This window comes from Vicugna pacos, chromosome 7 (genome assembly GCF_048564905.1).
Source record: "Vicugna pacos chromosome 7, VicPac4, whole genome shotgun sequence".
In the NCBI taxonomy this organism is placed as follows: domain Eukaryota; kingdom Metazoa; phylum Chordata; class Mammalia; order Artiodactyla; family Camelidae; genus Vicugna; species Vicugna pacos.
This window is the reverse complement of record NC_132993.1, coordinates 12,641,538-12,658,006: the sequence shown is the minus strand read 5'-3', so window position 1 is coordinate 12,658,006 and position 16,469 is coordinate 12,641,538. Positions and strand designations below refer to the sequence as shown.

At 48.1% G+C, this 16,469-nt stretch overlaps 1 protein-coding gene across 1 annotated transcript in view; it reads left to right on the top strand.

The window, feature by feature from the left end:
• Nucleotides 1-16,469, top strand: part of TBXAS1 (thromboxane A synthase 1) — a 142,297-nt gene that overhangs the window by 87,040 nt on the left and 38,788 nt on the right. The window contains exons 6-9 of the mRNA XM_006210031.4: nucleotides 1,839-1,927; nucleotides 3,650-3,798; nucleotides 5,635-5,765; nucleotides 9,509-9,823. Coding sequence (XP_006210093.2) covers nucleotides 1,839-1,927; nucleotides 3,650-3,798; nucleotides 5,635-5,765; nucleotides 9,509-9,823 — 684 coding nt within the window. The remainder of the gene's footprint in view (nucleotides 1-1,838; nucleotides 1,928-3,649; nucleotides 3,799-5,634; nucleotides 5,766-9,508; nucleotides 9,824-16,469) is intronic.

The following is a 16,469-nucleotide window of genomic DNA, read 5'->3' as shown; positions in this document are numbered from 1 at the left end:
CTCCAATACTGGCCAACAGCAACCCAGCCTGCCCACCCTGCTGGGCTTCTCCAAGCGCCTGAATGTTTCAGGGCAGTTAAGAGATTGTTCCACTCAGAATAGAAGGCAGGGCAGCTTTTTACAGCAATACATGTTAGGTAAATGGAAAGCCCTTCCAAGAATGGGTCCTAAATGGTCCAAGAATCAGCTGTACACAGTGATGATTCACGGGGAAAAGAACCGTGTGGTTTCCATTGACCTGAACCTCAATATTTGCCTGTGTTACGTGTCTTCTCGAAAAGTCAACATGTACCTTGCTTTGCGACTGATGTGCAGGGAAATGATCCATTTATGATTATGGGATTGCACCTGAAATGCTTTTCCATTTATGGAGCTGCCTTATAGGAGAGAGGCTGATGGGGTGGGGCGGGGAGGGAGGGAGAGAGAGACAAATAAGAAGGGACAGTGTAGGCAAACCACGTGGTGCCCGGAGTAGTTGAAGGGATAGGGAACGACCGTCTAGTTGATGACGGCGGATCTGGGGCAGCACTTGCTGTCCGAGCGTTTGGAACACCTTCACGTGGAAAAAGAAAGAAATGAAACCAGCCAAGGGTTATCAGAGGGAGTCAGATGCCTCAATAAAACAACATATCTTCTAACAAGAAGACTCACATTTTATAACTTTTCCTAATGCCTTAGGACTTTACGAGCAAAGAGTGAGTTTTATGTAATTGTTAAAATTCATTCATTCACTAATTTATTCTTTCAATAAATTACCACATACCAGGCGCTGTTCTAAGTGCTGAGGATACAGAAATGGACAGACCAGAATCTCCTCCTATCCTAGGAACTTATACTTTACTGTCAAAAAAGTAAAATCTAAACATAAGTAACATTTCAAAATATGTTTTCCATAAGAAACACAGAACGATGTATCATGGCATGTTGCTTTAGCTATGGGGTTAGTCCAGAAAGTGCAGCATTTGGAAGGATTCCCCTCAGCGTTTCCAACCTGGCTTTTCAAACACCCAGGAGAGGATAAAAGGTCACGTGGGTGCCCATCCGGCTCCAAGGAGAACTCCACCCACGTAAGCCAGACTCTTGGGGTCAGCATGGTGGGCAGCCAAAATGAGACCCAAATTTGTTGAAGCTGGGTCATAACTACGTGAATGATCATGACACCATTGTCTCTTTCTGTGTCCATGTTAGAAATTTTCCATAATAAAGATATCTTAATATTAAAAAAGGAAATTCCACAGTTGTTCTGCATGGGCATTGAAGGCCTCTGAAAGTCAAGGGTTCCCTATATTGGAAGATTAAAGCAACTTAAGCAGAAAGGAATAACCATCCATCCAATGGTTTTCGTACTGAATAAGAAGTTGAAATGGATGACCTTGGGTTGCTTTTGATACTGAGACTCTATATTCTAGCGGAAGATCTAGAATACAATTGGAACCAAGCAAACACGGATTTGGGCTAATTCCAGCATTAGTACATATGGACTGTGGTCTATTTACACTCTAATGCTAACCAAATGTCACAAAATGAGTACTGATTCTCATTTCTAAGCATTTAATGATCATTTTCATAATTATTTCATGGTATTTACTCTAAATCTTCTCTTATTTTTACTTCCAAAATAACCAGATTGCTTAAGCTAAAACAGATGTTTACAGCTATTGTGTTTTACAATACTGGTGAATTTTAGATCTTCCTCTTCAATCTTGGGTGCACCGAAGTTACATTCATAACAATGGCCATTTTCCCAGGAAGCACCACCCATCCCCTCTTCATCTGCAGCTAATTTAGGTGTGCTCCCTGCATGGGGTCCTAATCACACCTTTCTGATTCGCTCTCAGATGATTCCTCTCATCAGCCAAGCCTGTGACCTGCTCTTGGCCGACTTAAAGCACTATGCAGAATCTGGGGACGCTTTCGACATCCAGAGGTAAGGCTGCTGCCTGGCTACGTTACAGATGAGAGATCGCATTTTTGAATTGCTCCTTCTTATAACTCTACATAATTGCTGGACAATCACCTTGGTACCAGCAAACTATGGAAATGTTAGAAAAGCTCATAAGAGCATGGGTGGACAAAGAAGACATGAAACTCACAGAAAATGTCACCCAAATGCAAACAAACACAAGAGGGTGTGGCATGTTCAGGGAGCCCGAAGAGGGCTGTATTTTGTAGACTTGCCCTCCAACTTCTGTAGACCCAGGAGTGGGCAGGATATGCCAGGACAGAGAGGACAGGGTCCTGGGAGAAAGTCTGTGCATTTTTAACTCAAGAAACGCTGTGGCACACCTTCACCTAGAAGCCATGACTTACTGGTGGACACTGAATTTAAACAACTGATTGGCTTTTTGCCTAGTTGTCCTGTGTTAAATTACGGATTACTGCAGATTAGGAGTCGCACAGCAGATCAGCCTGAAGCCAATGCACCCTTATTATCATTGTTAATGAAATAATAACATAATCATCACCAGCATTTACATTCTACCGTATTGTTTACAAAATTCTCTCCCATACATTCTCGCTGGTCCTAAGGTGCATGAATTAAGATAAGATGGGCCCAGCAGCCATAAAAGCAAAGTAACCAACTCTTAAAACCTTGACATCTTCAGCCATTAGGATCAGATGAAATCACACTCAGTGAAATCAAATTGTGGTTTCTGCTGTCACGGGGAAATGTGTCATCAATTGTAGAAATGTTTTCAATAAAAGCAGTCAAAATAAAAGAAGTCATCTAGAGATGTCACGTATTCCTCAAGGATAAGTCGTTGGTTATAGAATTTATGAAGAAGAGGAACTAAGTGTGTGTCTACATCAAGCCACAAAGATAGAACTTTTAATTATAAAAGGATATGAATACCCAGTTGCTAGCCTTTTTAGAAGTAAACAGGCTACCGCTATAAGACAACAAAAAAGGATTATCCTAGCTTAAAATGGCCATTTGAGGGGCAGATTTCCTAGAGCCTAAGAGGTGAATTTTACTGGAGCTACTGCCACACACTTTCCCTTCTGTTTGTTTCTCAAGTGCAATGTGCGTTTTCTGTAATAATATACATATGTTCACGAAGCTGGTCCCAAAGCTTGTCTTTTATTTATCTGAGTGTGAAGGGCCCTGGTTTTTTGTTTGTTGCTCTTATGAAAGCTGTAAAATCATCAGGAGGAAGAGGGGGACAGAGCGAATAAAGCCAGATAATCAGGTGGTTACCTCATCCATCACAATTTGCTGTGGGTCAGTCAGTCGTCAGACCCGGACCTCGGATGTGCTCTGCACAGCTTTGGGGTAAAGCACATAGGCTTTGGGTCAAGTGTTCTCCCTCCTTCATGGGGAGGAAAATGTAAAGTGTACTTCTTGGTATTTCATGGCATCTGGTTTGAAGCTGCCGGAAGTCTCAAAGTTGAGTACGTGAGGTTCTCCTCCCCTCCCCCACCTCTGTCTAGATCACCTCTCTGTTGTGTTTACGTCTCCTCTTCAGTCCTGCAGTCACGCTGCCAGGATGGAATCCCAGCAGCTCCTCTCCCTCCACCTCTCTTCAGATCTGCTGGAAGCTCTGCTTCGGAAGAGGCAGACGATGGAGTCGTGCCTCTCTAGGAGTGCATGTGATGGGGAGGCCAATGGCCTGGTCCTTCCCAGACACAAATGGTCCCCCTCCTGCAGGTGCTACTGCTGCTACACCACAGACGTGGTTGCCAGCGTGGCCTTCGGCACCCCGGTGGACTCCCGGAAGGCTCCCGAGCACCCCTTTGTGACGCACTGCAGGCGCTTCTTTGAGTTCTCCATCCCCAGACCTATCCTGGTTTTAATCTGTAAGTACGGTGCCTGCCCAGGGTGGTCAGTGGGCTACAGCCAGTTGGGGGTGGGGGCGGGCAGCTTCAGGGCTCAGCCCTTACCGCCAGGAAAGGTCCATTGGGGGGTCTCTGACATTGCCCTGTGAAGCCCTCCTCCCTGAGGAGGCTTCATCTTCCTGGGACCGTCCAGGCTCCTCTGGCCACCAGCCTGGGGCCACTTATTACCATCACAGGTCACCCCGGCCTGGCTCCCCACTGCCGTCAGGAAAATGGCCGCAGGGCCGGGAACCCATCACCTATGAGCTCTAGTTCACTGTGCATCGGGCTTCAAGCAGAGATGTCTTCTGAAGAGGATTTTGCTGGAGGGGATAAATGTGCCCATGAAAATAAAAGGCTTTGGGTTCCTGCCTTGGCTCCGCCTTTTTAAGCCTCAGTTTTCTCATCTGTAAAGTGGGGTGGGGGGAGAATGCCTTTCCCATGGGATGCAGACAAGCAGTAACTGCGGCAGTGCAGGCGGGCACTCAGCCCCGAGCATGCGGCCCAGCTCCCGACGGCAGTGTAGGTGCCACTGCTGCTCCACCACACATGGGTGACGAGCAGATTACCGAACGCTGTGGAGACCAGTCCATTTATCTTATTTCTATTTTAGAAGTGAGTCTTACCCTCTGGCCAATTCTGGTATCTTCTTGCTTTTATGGAAGCACTGAAGTGTTATTATTGTTACTGATTATCGCCATAATTCCTAACCATTCTGCTGGGCTGGTAAATTCTGTTCATTCCTTGGTCAGTTTCATTCCTATTTCTGAGCCAATTTCCGTGGAAGCCCCGGGCACCTTCATCTGCTCTGCACTGAAACTGCAGGAAGAGTCACTATGAGGGTCAAAGCAGTGTCCTCCTTTGCCCCTCACCCCCTGCACCCCAGGGGGGTTGGCTACCCTTGTCATCAACCATGGAGTGTCCTGCCAAGCAGACGGGTCCTTTGTCCCATGGCTGCTGCCACTCCTCTCTCGGCCACACTGAGCCCGCCTCCCTGCTGTGTCATTTTGGTTCTGGCTCCCACTCTTGAAAATGGGCAGAGCCTCCTGAGGCCTCCATGGATTGAGAATGACCCTGTCCCCCGGCTCCCGCATGGTGCCTGTGCAAGCAGGAATTCTGAGAAGCTGAACTGAGCCAAGTTCCCCAGCGACAGGCTTGGCCCCTTGGCACAGGCCACGGTCCAGGAGGGGATAAGTGTCCCAGACCCAGGAGGCCTTGTCCCAAGGGCATGGCAACAGGGATGCAAGCTGCCCACAGCACAGCAAGGGAGGTGCCCGCAGGGGACGAGGCCAGCATCCTTGTCAGCAGCTGCAGTGGCAGCTCTTAGGAACAATTCAGGTGTTAGCTCTGGGGAAAACGATCCAAAGGAAAAAAATGCAAATGACCAGAAAGTTAAAGGAAAAAAAATGCAAATGACCAGAAAATTAAGAAAGTGGATCAACTTACATCACTTGCTAAGACTTGAAACATGGCTTGCAATCTGTTCTTCCCTGATGAAATACAGAGACCTTGGGCCCTCCTGTCTAGGACCTGGGAAATTAACTTACAAGCATGAGATCGACTTCTTGAGGGCCAGATGGAAGTAGGGATTCAATTGTACAACCATTAATCGAGTGCTTACTACATGCAAGGAACGGTGAGGAGCCCAGAGGTGGAAAAGGACATCATCCCAGCTCTGAGCAGCAGCAATTCAGAAGGGAAGACAGGCCTTCAAATGACTAATTCAAAGCCAGGGTTTGCTTCCTGGCAACAGGCACCTAATAGCCCTGGTTTATTCTCACCCCCTTTTCAATGCCACTTTTGTTTTTCTCTTTCAAGTATCATTTCCATCCATAATGGTCCCACTGGCCCGGATTTTGCCCAATAAGAACCGAGATGAACTGAATGGCTTTTTTAACAAACTCATTAGGAATGAGATTGCCTTGCGGGACCAGCAAGCTGCAGAAAAGGTAACGTATTTTAATAGGACACAGCGTGGAAATGGAATGGAAGCTAATTTGGCATTGCTGTCTCTTTCCTCTCCCTCCCCTCCCAGCCCTGCACACCCAGCCATGCAGAGGGGCAAACAGTGAGCGAGTGGTGAAGGCAGGAGGGAAGGGTGGTGGGGAAAAGCCACACTCTGTCCACACTCTGACGTGGGGGAGCAGAATTAAAAGCTGCCCCCGCCTCCAAGCTCACGGGCCTCCCTGTTTCCAGCATCACCCCCAGCACAGTATACCACAGCCTCAGAAAATTTTCTAGGTAAATTGGCCCACATGTGCTTTTCATCAGTGTATTCTTTATATGGAACAACGGCAAGATGGAGCTTTACAGCACGAGCAGCAGCAGCAGCAGCAGCAGCAGCAGAGGGGAGTTCAGGCAGCTGTCACCCACCTCACACACTCCCTCTCAGCGCGGAGGGTGGAGGGCGTGGCTAGGAAAGTCCTGGTCAAGGGCCCTCTCATCTGAGACCTAGAGATTCTTGCCTCCTTACACACTTGCCCTGTGCTCGGCACACAGTAGGAATCGAGTAAATTTTCCCTGATTGAGCTTGGCTGAGAATAGAAATAGGAATTTTCAGTGTTGAGGAAAACAATGTCAATACTGGATATACTTGTGCATGTATAATGCTGTTCTTTACCAGCCTCATTGCAGTCAAGAAAATAGCTTCCAAGGAAAAACACAGGGCTGAAATGTCTCTTCCTGAATTGACTTGTGTAAGACGTGGCTTTCAGAGAGTTTTCTCAAAGACTGGGCAGCTCAGGGGGATTACCAAAGAAAGGACGCGAGGTCTGGCGTTGGCCGAGGATGAGACCAGGGGTCAGGTAGTGACCAGAGGCACGGGCCAGCCTCAGGCAGAGCCTCATACTGCCCAGCCTCACCCTCTGGAGAATGTGCAGCAAAGGTGTCCTGGTCCAGAAGTTGGGGAAGGTGGAGAGCAGCTCACAGCCCTTTGGCCCAGACCACCAAGAACTCAACCTCATGTCTTTGGAGGTGTGAGAACAATCAGCTCAGTGGTATCCCTGGCCCAGCTCCACCATCTGAAAGGACAGAACATTTTTATCCAGGTTTATGCTTCTCCGGAGCGGGGATGGAGGCTCAGGGAGAAGAGAGGAGCAAAGTCCCATTTTCAAACCTTAATATTCCTAAGAAGGTCTTCCCTCCGACGGTTCATCACACAACCCCACCCCATCCCACCCCCAGCCTGAAACCCACTGGTTGTGGAATCAGGCTGACAATTCTAAAAGTGTTGCACCAAATAGCTTACTCAGAGGTGAGGGGTTATTATAGATCCAATTACTGGGATTGCCTCGAGCTTTTTCCTTTTATAAACTCAAAAGCTATTTGTTTCAAACAATGAGTTGATCTGAGAAAAACCTCCCAACCACAAATCCAGGACTGCCCGTGTCAAGACAGAGCTATATGGTTACTAAGAAAACTTGCTTTAAACCCATCTAAACTCTGTAGACATTCCATCAAACAGATGTGTGTGTGCGCAGTGGAAAATGCAGCACAGATGTTAAAAGGTAAATATTTTTCTAAGCTCTAGCCGATGGGTGGATTAGACACCTACATCTATCAGGGTGCGTATTTTTCTTGGGTATAATCATAAACCAGCACTGTTTCAGCCCTAAATGGGCAGTGTTCAAATAGCCTCGGTGATGCAGTGCAAATAAAAGAAACCCATCTACACTAATGCTTCTCTCCAGCGCACGGGCCCCAGAGAGCAGCCCTCTCCTCTGGCCTCTGAGCCAGAGGTTAAGATAGATTTCTGTAAGGCTCGATGGCCCTGTAGCAGCCTGTCCGAGCCAGGCTGAGAAGAAAGGATGCCAGCTGCAGCTCTGCCATGGGAAAAATCCAACTGTGTGGATGTGACTGTGCCCTCCCTCCCATCCTCCCCCTCCCCCCACCTCCAGCAAAGCCACAAGCCCGCCTCAAGGACCACAATTGTATCACACCTGAGGAGTTTCAAGTCAAGAGAGAGCCTGGGGTCTCACTGGGGATACTCCGGGGTCCTCAGCTGGCATCCAGGAGTCGAGGTAGCTGAGAATGCTCACCTCCCACACATGCCATCATGCCCTGCCCTGGGACCAGGGCTGGCAGTCCTAGGAGTTGACCAGGCAACAGGAAGGAAGCCGGGGGAAAGCCAGTCCTGGCAGACGCCATTTGGAAAACAGAATGAGCAGGGCCAGGGTGGAAAGAGGCAGCCAACTACGGCTGACCTGTGTCGTGCTCTCAGCTGTTCCAACCTGAGCAGGCTGGCAGGACACGGAGGTCTCGCACCCTTAGTCTCAAGGTTCTTGCCACCCACAGGCTTAGCTGAGAGCCTTGCTGGAATCTCAGCAGACACCTTCCAAGGTCACAGAGCTGGGAGGCACTAGAGCTGCAAAGGTCTTGTGATGCAAGTTTCTCGCTCGAAGTCGCAAGCAGTTGCAAGCAAGTCCAACACAGGCTTCCTCAAAATGTACTTATCTCATTGCATTTGTGGAGCTATTTACTGCACACCTAATGTGTGTTCAGCTCAGTACAGGCATGGGGTTGGGTGCAGGGTCCTGCCCTGGAGATGCAAGCAACCCCATGTGAAGTAACAGCCACCTTAAAAGATGGAACGAAATGCTAAATGTGTGCCACAAAGACTGTGAACGCAATAGAAGTTCAGAAGCCAGCGGACTGAGAAAATAATGCAACTTTGTAATTACAATTTTTTCTGTTGGTGGTTCTAATACTCTCCCTTTTGCTGTTGAGTCCCTTAAACTTCAGCAAAGAGTGACGTATTGGTTGTCACTCATCACATTAAAGAGCTTTCAAAGATGGGGTGCACCAGGGATACACTCTGTCAAGGCTAAAGCAACATGTAAACGCTCCCACGGTGACAGTTAGTGGTAGTAAGAAAGACCGTGCAAATGGCCGATAAGGGGAGGCAGGGGAAGTGGTCAGAGAGCTCAAACCACTTAAGTGGGGTACGGGACTCCTGAGGGAAAAAGGGGGCCCGACACGAGGAGGCTAGGCCAAGGGATGCAAAATGCAAAGCAGAGCCGTGGCAGGCAAGCTGCACCAAGGCTCGGTCCCCGCCCCGCCCCACACCCCCCCCCCCCCCCGCCCCCAGGCTCCGATAACTTCCTGCTGCGAGAAAAACGGGCGCAAAGTAGGCCCTGGGTTGTGCGGAAGTGTACAATGGAGCAGAAGCTTCCGTTTAAATCTGTATGACGCTTCCTCTGCTTTATTGTTGGGAAACCAACCAACCAACACCACCAACAGGGACAAAGTGAAAAGGGAAAGCCCGCCTGGCTGTCCCACCTCCTCCAGCTCCCTGTGACCCACTGGGCCTGAATGTTGCTGAACACTTTCTATGCATGGATGTACATAATTACATATCTTGTCCAGGTACTGTTTTTACAGAAATGAGATTCTATCGTGCATTCTCTGCTGCAGCTGGTTCTTGTTATTTACCGATCTGGCTTAACAAACGGGCTCAGCCTCTTGAACGGCAGGGGCACAGTGTGCTGCCTGCTGCGCTAGCCTCCGAACCAGCGCCCCACTGAGCGACAGACGGGGCTTCCAGGTTCTTGCCATCTCAGACAACCCCACAACGGAAGTCCTCACTCCCATCGAGCTATTTAAAAGCTGCACGTGCACATCGTCTTTTGTGCCCCAAGAAGGCTCTCTTATGTGACTCTAAGGCCACAATGTACATTTTTCTTTGTTCCTTTAGAGGCGGAAAGATTTCCTCCAAATGGTCCTGAATGCCTCACATTCTGCCACCTCTGTGGGCGTGGAGGACTTTGACATCGTCAGGAAAGCCTTATCCTCCACCAGATGCACCACAAGTCCTTCCCAGCCACACCAGCCCAGAACCCTGTCCAAGCCTCTGACTGTGGATGAGGTCGTGGGCCAGGCCTTCATCTTCCTCATCGCCGGCTACGAGATCATCACCAACACTCTCTCTTTTGCCACCTACCTCCTGGCCACCCACCCCAACTGCCAAGAGAAGCTTCTGAGAGAGGTGGACGGTTTCAACACGAAACACGTGAGTACAGTTGTCCGGGTGATTTTGTGCTCATAGAAGTAAAATTTATTTTTGATAACCACTTAGCTAATATCACATTCTAAGCTCCGCCTGGGTACTGTGGTCCACCTTTTCCATCTCTCTGGGTTAGCAAGTAAAGTAGAATACTCAGAAAAAAAAAAAAGATAAAAAAAAAAAAACTGTCACACGCCTTCACTATCTGGGGCAGTCCATGAAACCAGGCTTGGCTCGGAGAAGCCGGGGTCTTCATGGATGGGGAAGGAGGCGTGGTTCCCAGTGCTCTGACTGTGGAGTCTCCAAGCCCAGGGAGGTGAGTGTGAGCCAGAAAATGGAGCCAAAGTGGAAGGCAGAGGCAGGCAGAAGGATGGGCCCCGGCAAAGCAGGAATGAATACTGGTCGAGCACGGAGGATGAGGTCTGTAAATGGAGCAACGTGAGAGGGGGCCAGTCAACTCCAGGTCCAAATTCTGGATATTCCTTCTTGGTGGGACCCCTCTTGGCTGGACTGGAAACAAACTTTCAAGGGTGCTGAACTTGGCTACTTTTTCACATCATTTTTTCTGGACGCTGATGTGTGTACTGCTTTGACTTATGAGTTGTTAAAAATCTGTACTTTAAAAGGAAGACCACCATCATGGATTCCTTTCTATTACATTCTGATGTAATTCACGATTTGGGGAAGAGGTCTGTTCTGTTATTGGAACCATTAGAAATTTCTTTCATATACTGAGCTGAAAACTGCTTCCCAGAAAATTTCACTTCTTTATCCCCCTGGGGAAAGTAGATGCAGGGTTAGCCATTCTTTTAGGAACTGCATTAACCGTGTTACTAATTGTCTTAACTTTTGGCTCATCACAAGCTTTATGATCAACTTAAAGTTCTGTGACGTTCTGGCATCTGCCAAGCCGAGTCTCCCCAGTCCGCTGTTTGTACCATTGATTTTTTTGAGCCTAGATGCAAGAGTTTATATTTATCCTTATTATTGCTCCAGTCAGTCAAAATAATTTTGAATCTTGATTCTGCCATCTGTCATATTAGCAATTCCTCCAGCTTTGTGTCATCTGAAGCTTGCTAAGCATGTCTTCTATTTCATCCAAGTCATCGATTAAAATGTTGAACAGGACAGGGCTTCCCTCCAGGTTGACATTGATCCATTAATCAATATTCTTTGGGCATGGAGTCTCAACAAGCTGTGAATCCAAATAACCCTACTACCCACTCCCACCACCCATCTCCTCCTGTTTCATACATACCCGTGGATTATTTTTTAGTTGAGGAGGGGAAGGAGGGGGAACCAAAGACGATTGGGGTACATTACTATAAGGGGAGCTGAAGGGTATATCTATTAGGGTGCAGTTAGGGGCAGGTAACAAAACCCCAGCCCAAATTGATTTAAGCATCCCCGCAAAAATGGAGAGAGGTACTTATTAATACAGATTATTGAGCATCTTAGGAATAGATGTGGCTTCAAGCAAATCTTTATGTAGGCTCAGAGATGTGCTCAGGTCCTCGTTTCTCCCCACTTCTTGGCTGTGCTTTCTTCCTACTGGTCCCACTCTTGGCTGTGCCCTCCTTTCAAGCCCCAAGCAGCCTGCCCAGAGCATCTGGGACTATAGGCTTTCTTGCTCATAACCAATGGAGGAAAGAGTCAGTGACCCCAGATTCTCAGCAAGAGTCATCAGGTTCACTCTGGTCGAATGCTTAGGTCACTGCCCATTCTTGAACTGGCAGTTGTAGCTGGGGGCATGGGGGCATGGGTGGGCTTAAGTCAGTCAGTCCTGCTCCTGGAGTCAGCCATACCCACATCACAAGACTGACCACTCGGGAGAGTGAGCTCCCACGGAAGCCCGGCAGCTACCCCAGGAAGGCTGGCAAGGCGGGAGAGGGGGTCCAGCCCCCTGCTCTCAAATAAACCAGGAGGTATGTCAACCTAAGACTTTTAAGCACTTAGAGAGTGGTCAGCAGTGTGGTGGACATGGCAGTGGGTTGGAGATGGGGAAGCAGCTCTGAGAGATAGAAGTCATGGTCCTTATCTTCAGGGAATATAATTGCCAATTGAAAACAGTAAGTTATGTCTATTAAAACAATACTTCCCTTCCAAATGAAATTCTCCAGGGCAAGAGACAGCAGTAAGTAATCAAGTCTAGAACGAGTGGTATCATTCAGAGAGCTGCGGGGCCCTGGGAGTCTGTCCCACCAGCTACACTGCAGTGATATGTGGTCGTGTCCATCTACCAGGACACAGGGAGGGCTCCCATAGACCTCCATCCGGAGGCCCTCGCTCACACAGCCCCTTACCTCTGACGTGGCCTAAACAGACACGGCCTCGAGGAGGGCGGCACTGTCTCACCAAACCCTGGCCTCCTTCAAATCCCCCTAGCCTAGGATGGGGGCTTCTTTCCCCAGAGAACCGCCTTCCATGGGGCTGTGCAGAATGTTGTCAGGCACTGAGACCTCCTGAGCAAATAAACAGATTTTAGGAAGTAAAGTTTTCCAAACTTTAGTGTGCATAAAATCACCTAGGAAGATTTTAAAGACACAGATTCCAGGGCCCTCCCCACAGAGGTTCTCATTCTGTCTGGGCCAGGGTCTGCATTTTAAATACATATTGCAGGTGGTCCCCGGTTCCACTTTGAGAATATAGCCTTGGACTCTCAGAGTCCGCCCTGCCAGCCCCTCAGTCGCTTCCTTTCTCAAAGTAACAGTTGGGACTGTCTCTGAGAAATGGAGATTCATAGAACTTGTCTTTTTAAAAAATAAGTCTGGTAGTTACAATAGTGTTAACATTTGTATAGCCTTGCACATGGTACACGCTCAGTAAATACTTACAGGTTCTCTTTTTTTCTTCTATTTCCTTTTCCCCCCCTTTTTTCTTTTACTACAATCAGAGTTCTGTTAATACGGGCCATCTGTCAGAACATGGAAATGCAGATGAGACGTTCACACATTAGATATTTTCCTGAAAATATTCCTAAAAATTTGCATGTAAAGTATGACTTGTGATAATTTTCCTGCTGGTTTCCATTCAACAGATATGTTTTGAGTGCCAGTTACTGCCAGAGTTGGGCTCCAGACCCTACACCCAAGGATGTTCTGACCTAGTCCTGCCATGATATCCCTATAGAGCCCCACGCATCTCATTAGATGGCCTTCCCTTGCATTTGTCAGTGAGGTCACTGGATCTGAGCTCTGGAGTTTCCTTTCCCTGAGCTGTATCCTTTTTCAGTGATGCCCTCTGAGAATCTGGTGAAAGCTACGTCTTCTCCCCAAGAGAAAGAGCATATGTGTTTGCTGTATCAGGAGTCCTTCTCCTGACAGTGATAGAAAAGTCAGTCCAGGTTGGCTTAGGGAGTTTACTGACCCACATAACTGAAAACTCTAGAGAGTAGGGCTGCCTTCAGGTATGGCTTGATGCAGGGGCTCAAACTCTGTCACTAAGACCCAGGTTGTCATCTCTCCCCTCTCTCAGCAACAGTCACACTGGGCACACTCTGTTCTTGGACAGGATCTCCCCTAGTGGTCTCAAGACAGCTGTGTAACCAGCATGTTGAACAGTCTGAACTAAGTGAAGTATGAGCATGGACTCCTTTTCCATTTTTTCCATTTATTTCTTTTAAATATGCTCTGACAAATCTCTTCTCCCTTTCCTTGATGATACCTCAGACAGATCTCAAAGGTTTCTGGTCCTCTTTAGGCATTAAAAAGTTCAGAACAGTCTGGTTCAATTAAAAGTCTGTCTCCAGTCCAATTTCATGCCCTTCCATCCCCTTAGTTCAGGCTGACCTGTGACCTGAGGAAACTGTCAGGGGTGAGGGGATCTGTTCTTTCACTCTCCTTCCTCTCCTCCTCCTGTGACTCCTGCACCCCTTCTCCTCCCAGGGGCGGGGCTACTAACAGATCCCCAGATCCTGCCTAACGGGGCGTCTCTCAGCCCCTCCCCTGCGGTGGCCTCTGGCATGGAGTAGGAGTAGGAATTATTCAGAGGACTGGCTCTTGGGACCCTCCACCTGTCACAGATAGTTCCCTGGCAGGGAAGGGACTCCTGCCTCACAGCTTCTGGGTGCCGGGGTCTCCTGCTGCCAGTCAGCCCTCGTGAGCAGGGCACTGGCAAGAAGGCTCATGCTGACCAGCAACGCTTTGTGCAGTATCTGAGCGGCCCACAGGAATCACACATCTCACACACCAACAGTGATTGCTCCCTCTCCTGTCCCTTCTCTGTTCTGCCCTGGTATCTGTCTCCAGCTACTGTTCTTCTGCTCAAATAGGCAGAGAGGGCAAGGGGACAGTTGTGCTGCATCAGCAGGTGGCCACGTGGAGAATGAAATGCCAGCTCAGGCAGCTGCCCCCACTTTCCAGGAAGGGCTCTATGGGCACCCTCCTTCCTTGGCTCTGGACAGGAGAACGCTTCTCTAGGCTGATGACTCCCTGCTCTGACACGTTTTCCTTAAACCCCTCTAATCTTTTCCTAGGCTGGGGATAGGGGGAGTGGAGAAGAGAGCTGGTTCAGGTCCAGCTTGAAGAAGCAAGAGTCTCTTTCCAGGGAGTCTCAGTGACAGTCAAACGGCATCTCACTGATAGAGACTGGGTCCTACGCGCGCCTCCCAGCCAATCACCGGGGCTGAGGGGAATATGACGTTCTGATTGGCTTAGACCTGGGTCACTCACACAATCCCTGGAGCTGGTATCTAGATGGGGCCTCACCTGAGCCAGTCAGAACTCAAATGGAGAAGTGGATCCCCAAGCCCTTGTTACTAGAAGTTGGGTGAATGGCTGCTGGTGGCCAGAAAATAGTGTATCCACCATGTGCATAGAATCCATGGTCTCCAGATTAGAAGCTCCTACTTTGAAATTCTGTATTCTGCAGTCACACTCACCTTTCCTCTGAAATTTTAAAAACCAGCTTTCCAAAGTCAAAGGTATGAGTCCAAAAGTGCTTAGTGCCGCCTGCTCTTTTGTACTTCCAAATGATGCGTACTCCTCGTAAATGACGCGGCCACTTCCTCCCAAGTGTCTGGTGATGTCTACAGGGCCAGCCAGTGCTGCTTTATTGGTTAGAATGATGCGGGGGTTGGCGGTCGGCCTTATTGCATCCTTTCACAGTGAAGACGGGACATTGTCCGTGGTGAGGTCGGTAACTCAGGGGCTCTCCTTGAACAGAACTAAACTTCTGGCGCACACGGGGATACTTGAATGCCATCCTTCACTATCGGGGATTATCTTGATACACGTTTTACAAGCCACACGTTCTGTCTGGTAATAGCCCATCTCTTATCACCCTTTTTGACCCAAGTGGCCTTGATTGCCTTTCTCCTTCTGGGGCAGAGACCTCTGTCCCAGTGTCTAACACAACTATAACCTACCCTACGGTGCATGCCTCCGGGCTGCTTCTTTCCAGGACATACATGTTTTCTTCCAAATCATCTGGCTCTGGAATTGTGTCTGGCCTCCCCTCCTTTCATCCCACCATCAAAATTCAGCTCAAAACCTTCTTTCTCCAGTCACCAATCTCTTGGAGAACCCTTTTCTACATGTGTCCTTAACCCTCTTAAAGGGGAAAGACTTTCATTACAGTCCATTGTGGAGGAACAGGGAAAACCTTATACCATTTGGACCCCTTGTAAAATTGAGAAAGTACAGCAATTGTTTAATAAGACCTCTGTAATACGGATGCTTCACTGTGTTCTCTAATATCTAATTTTGAAAAGGATGGGGGGGGACTTCTTTCCATATAAATTGTTTTTGCTATAGCTTTATCACTTTATGTTGAGATTATTGACTTTTGATCTGGCTAAAACCAACCATTCTCTTTTCTTCTCTTTGGTGCCGGACTGTGCCAGCCAAAATTTATGACCCATTTTCCTTCTGCTTAATTGTTGTTATAAATCTGCTGTGCAGATCTCAGTTGTAAATTTATCACAAATTGGACTAGATTGATATACAGCCTCTCTTTAGGATAATTTGAACACAGTTATGCCTTGGAAGGAAGGCCAGATTCTTAAAACTTCTCTTGAAGAGCTGCTTTGTAACCATTATAAATACCTAATTAAAATACAACTTACTCTTTCTCTCTTAAGGATAAAAGAGCGTCCCATGCTGGGTGTTTCCACTGATTAGCTCACACTGCTAATGTGAGCAAGGTTGAAGATTTGTTCCTTAAACAGAGGATCTCAAAAGAAAAAAGCATATTCTGTGGCTACACACACACACACACGCACACACACACACAAAGCCATTTTGCCCCAACCAGCTGTTTCATAAATACACATCCTTTGTCACAGGGGGAGGGTTGAGTGAAAAAAATGTGAATATCTTAATGCAAATCATCCTCACTATGGAAAAAAAATATCCTCCCAGTTTGGATCCCATCCTGGGTCAATTACATAGGGAGCAGGGCAATCTTAAAGTTGTTCCCCTGAAAGTGACCCTTCCCTGTAGATCCCATAACAGTACAAAAGGACACAAAGCAACAAGGTACAAGGAAAGAGACAGGAACAAAGAACAACACACGGCCCTAAAGTCAAGCTGCAAAACAAAGACGAGAGCTGGGACTCCAGCAGGGTGAGGTCCATGGCCGTACCAGCCTCAGAGTGCAGCGTCTCAAAGCTGAATGTGCCTACAAACTCCCTGGGGATCTTGCTAGATGCAGG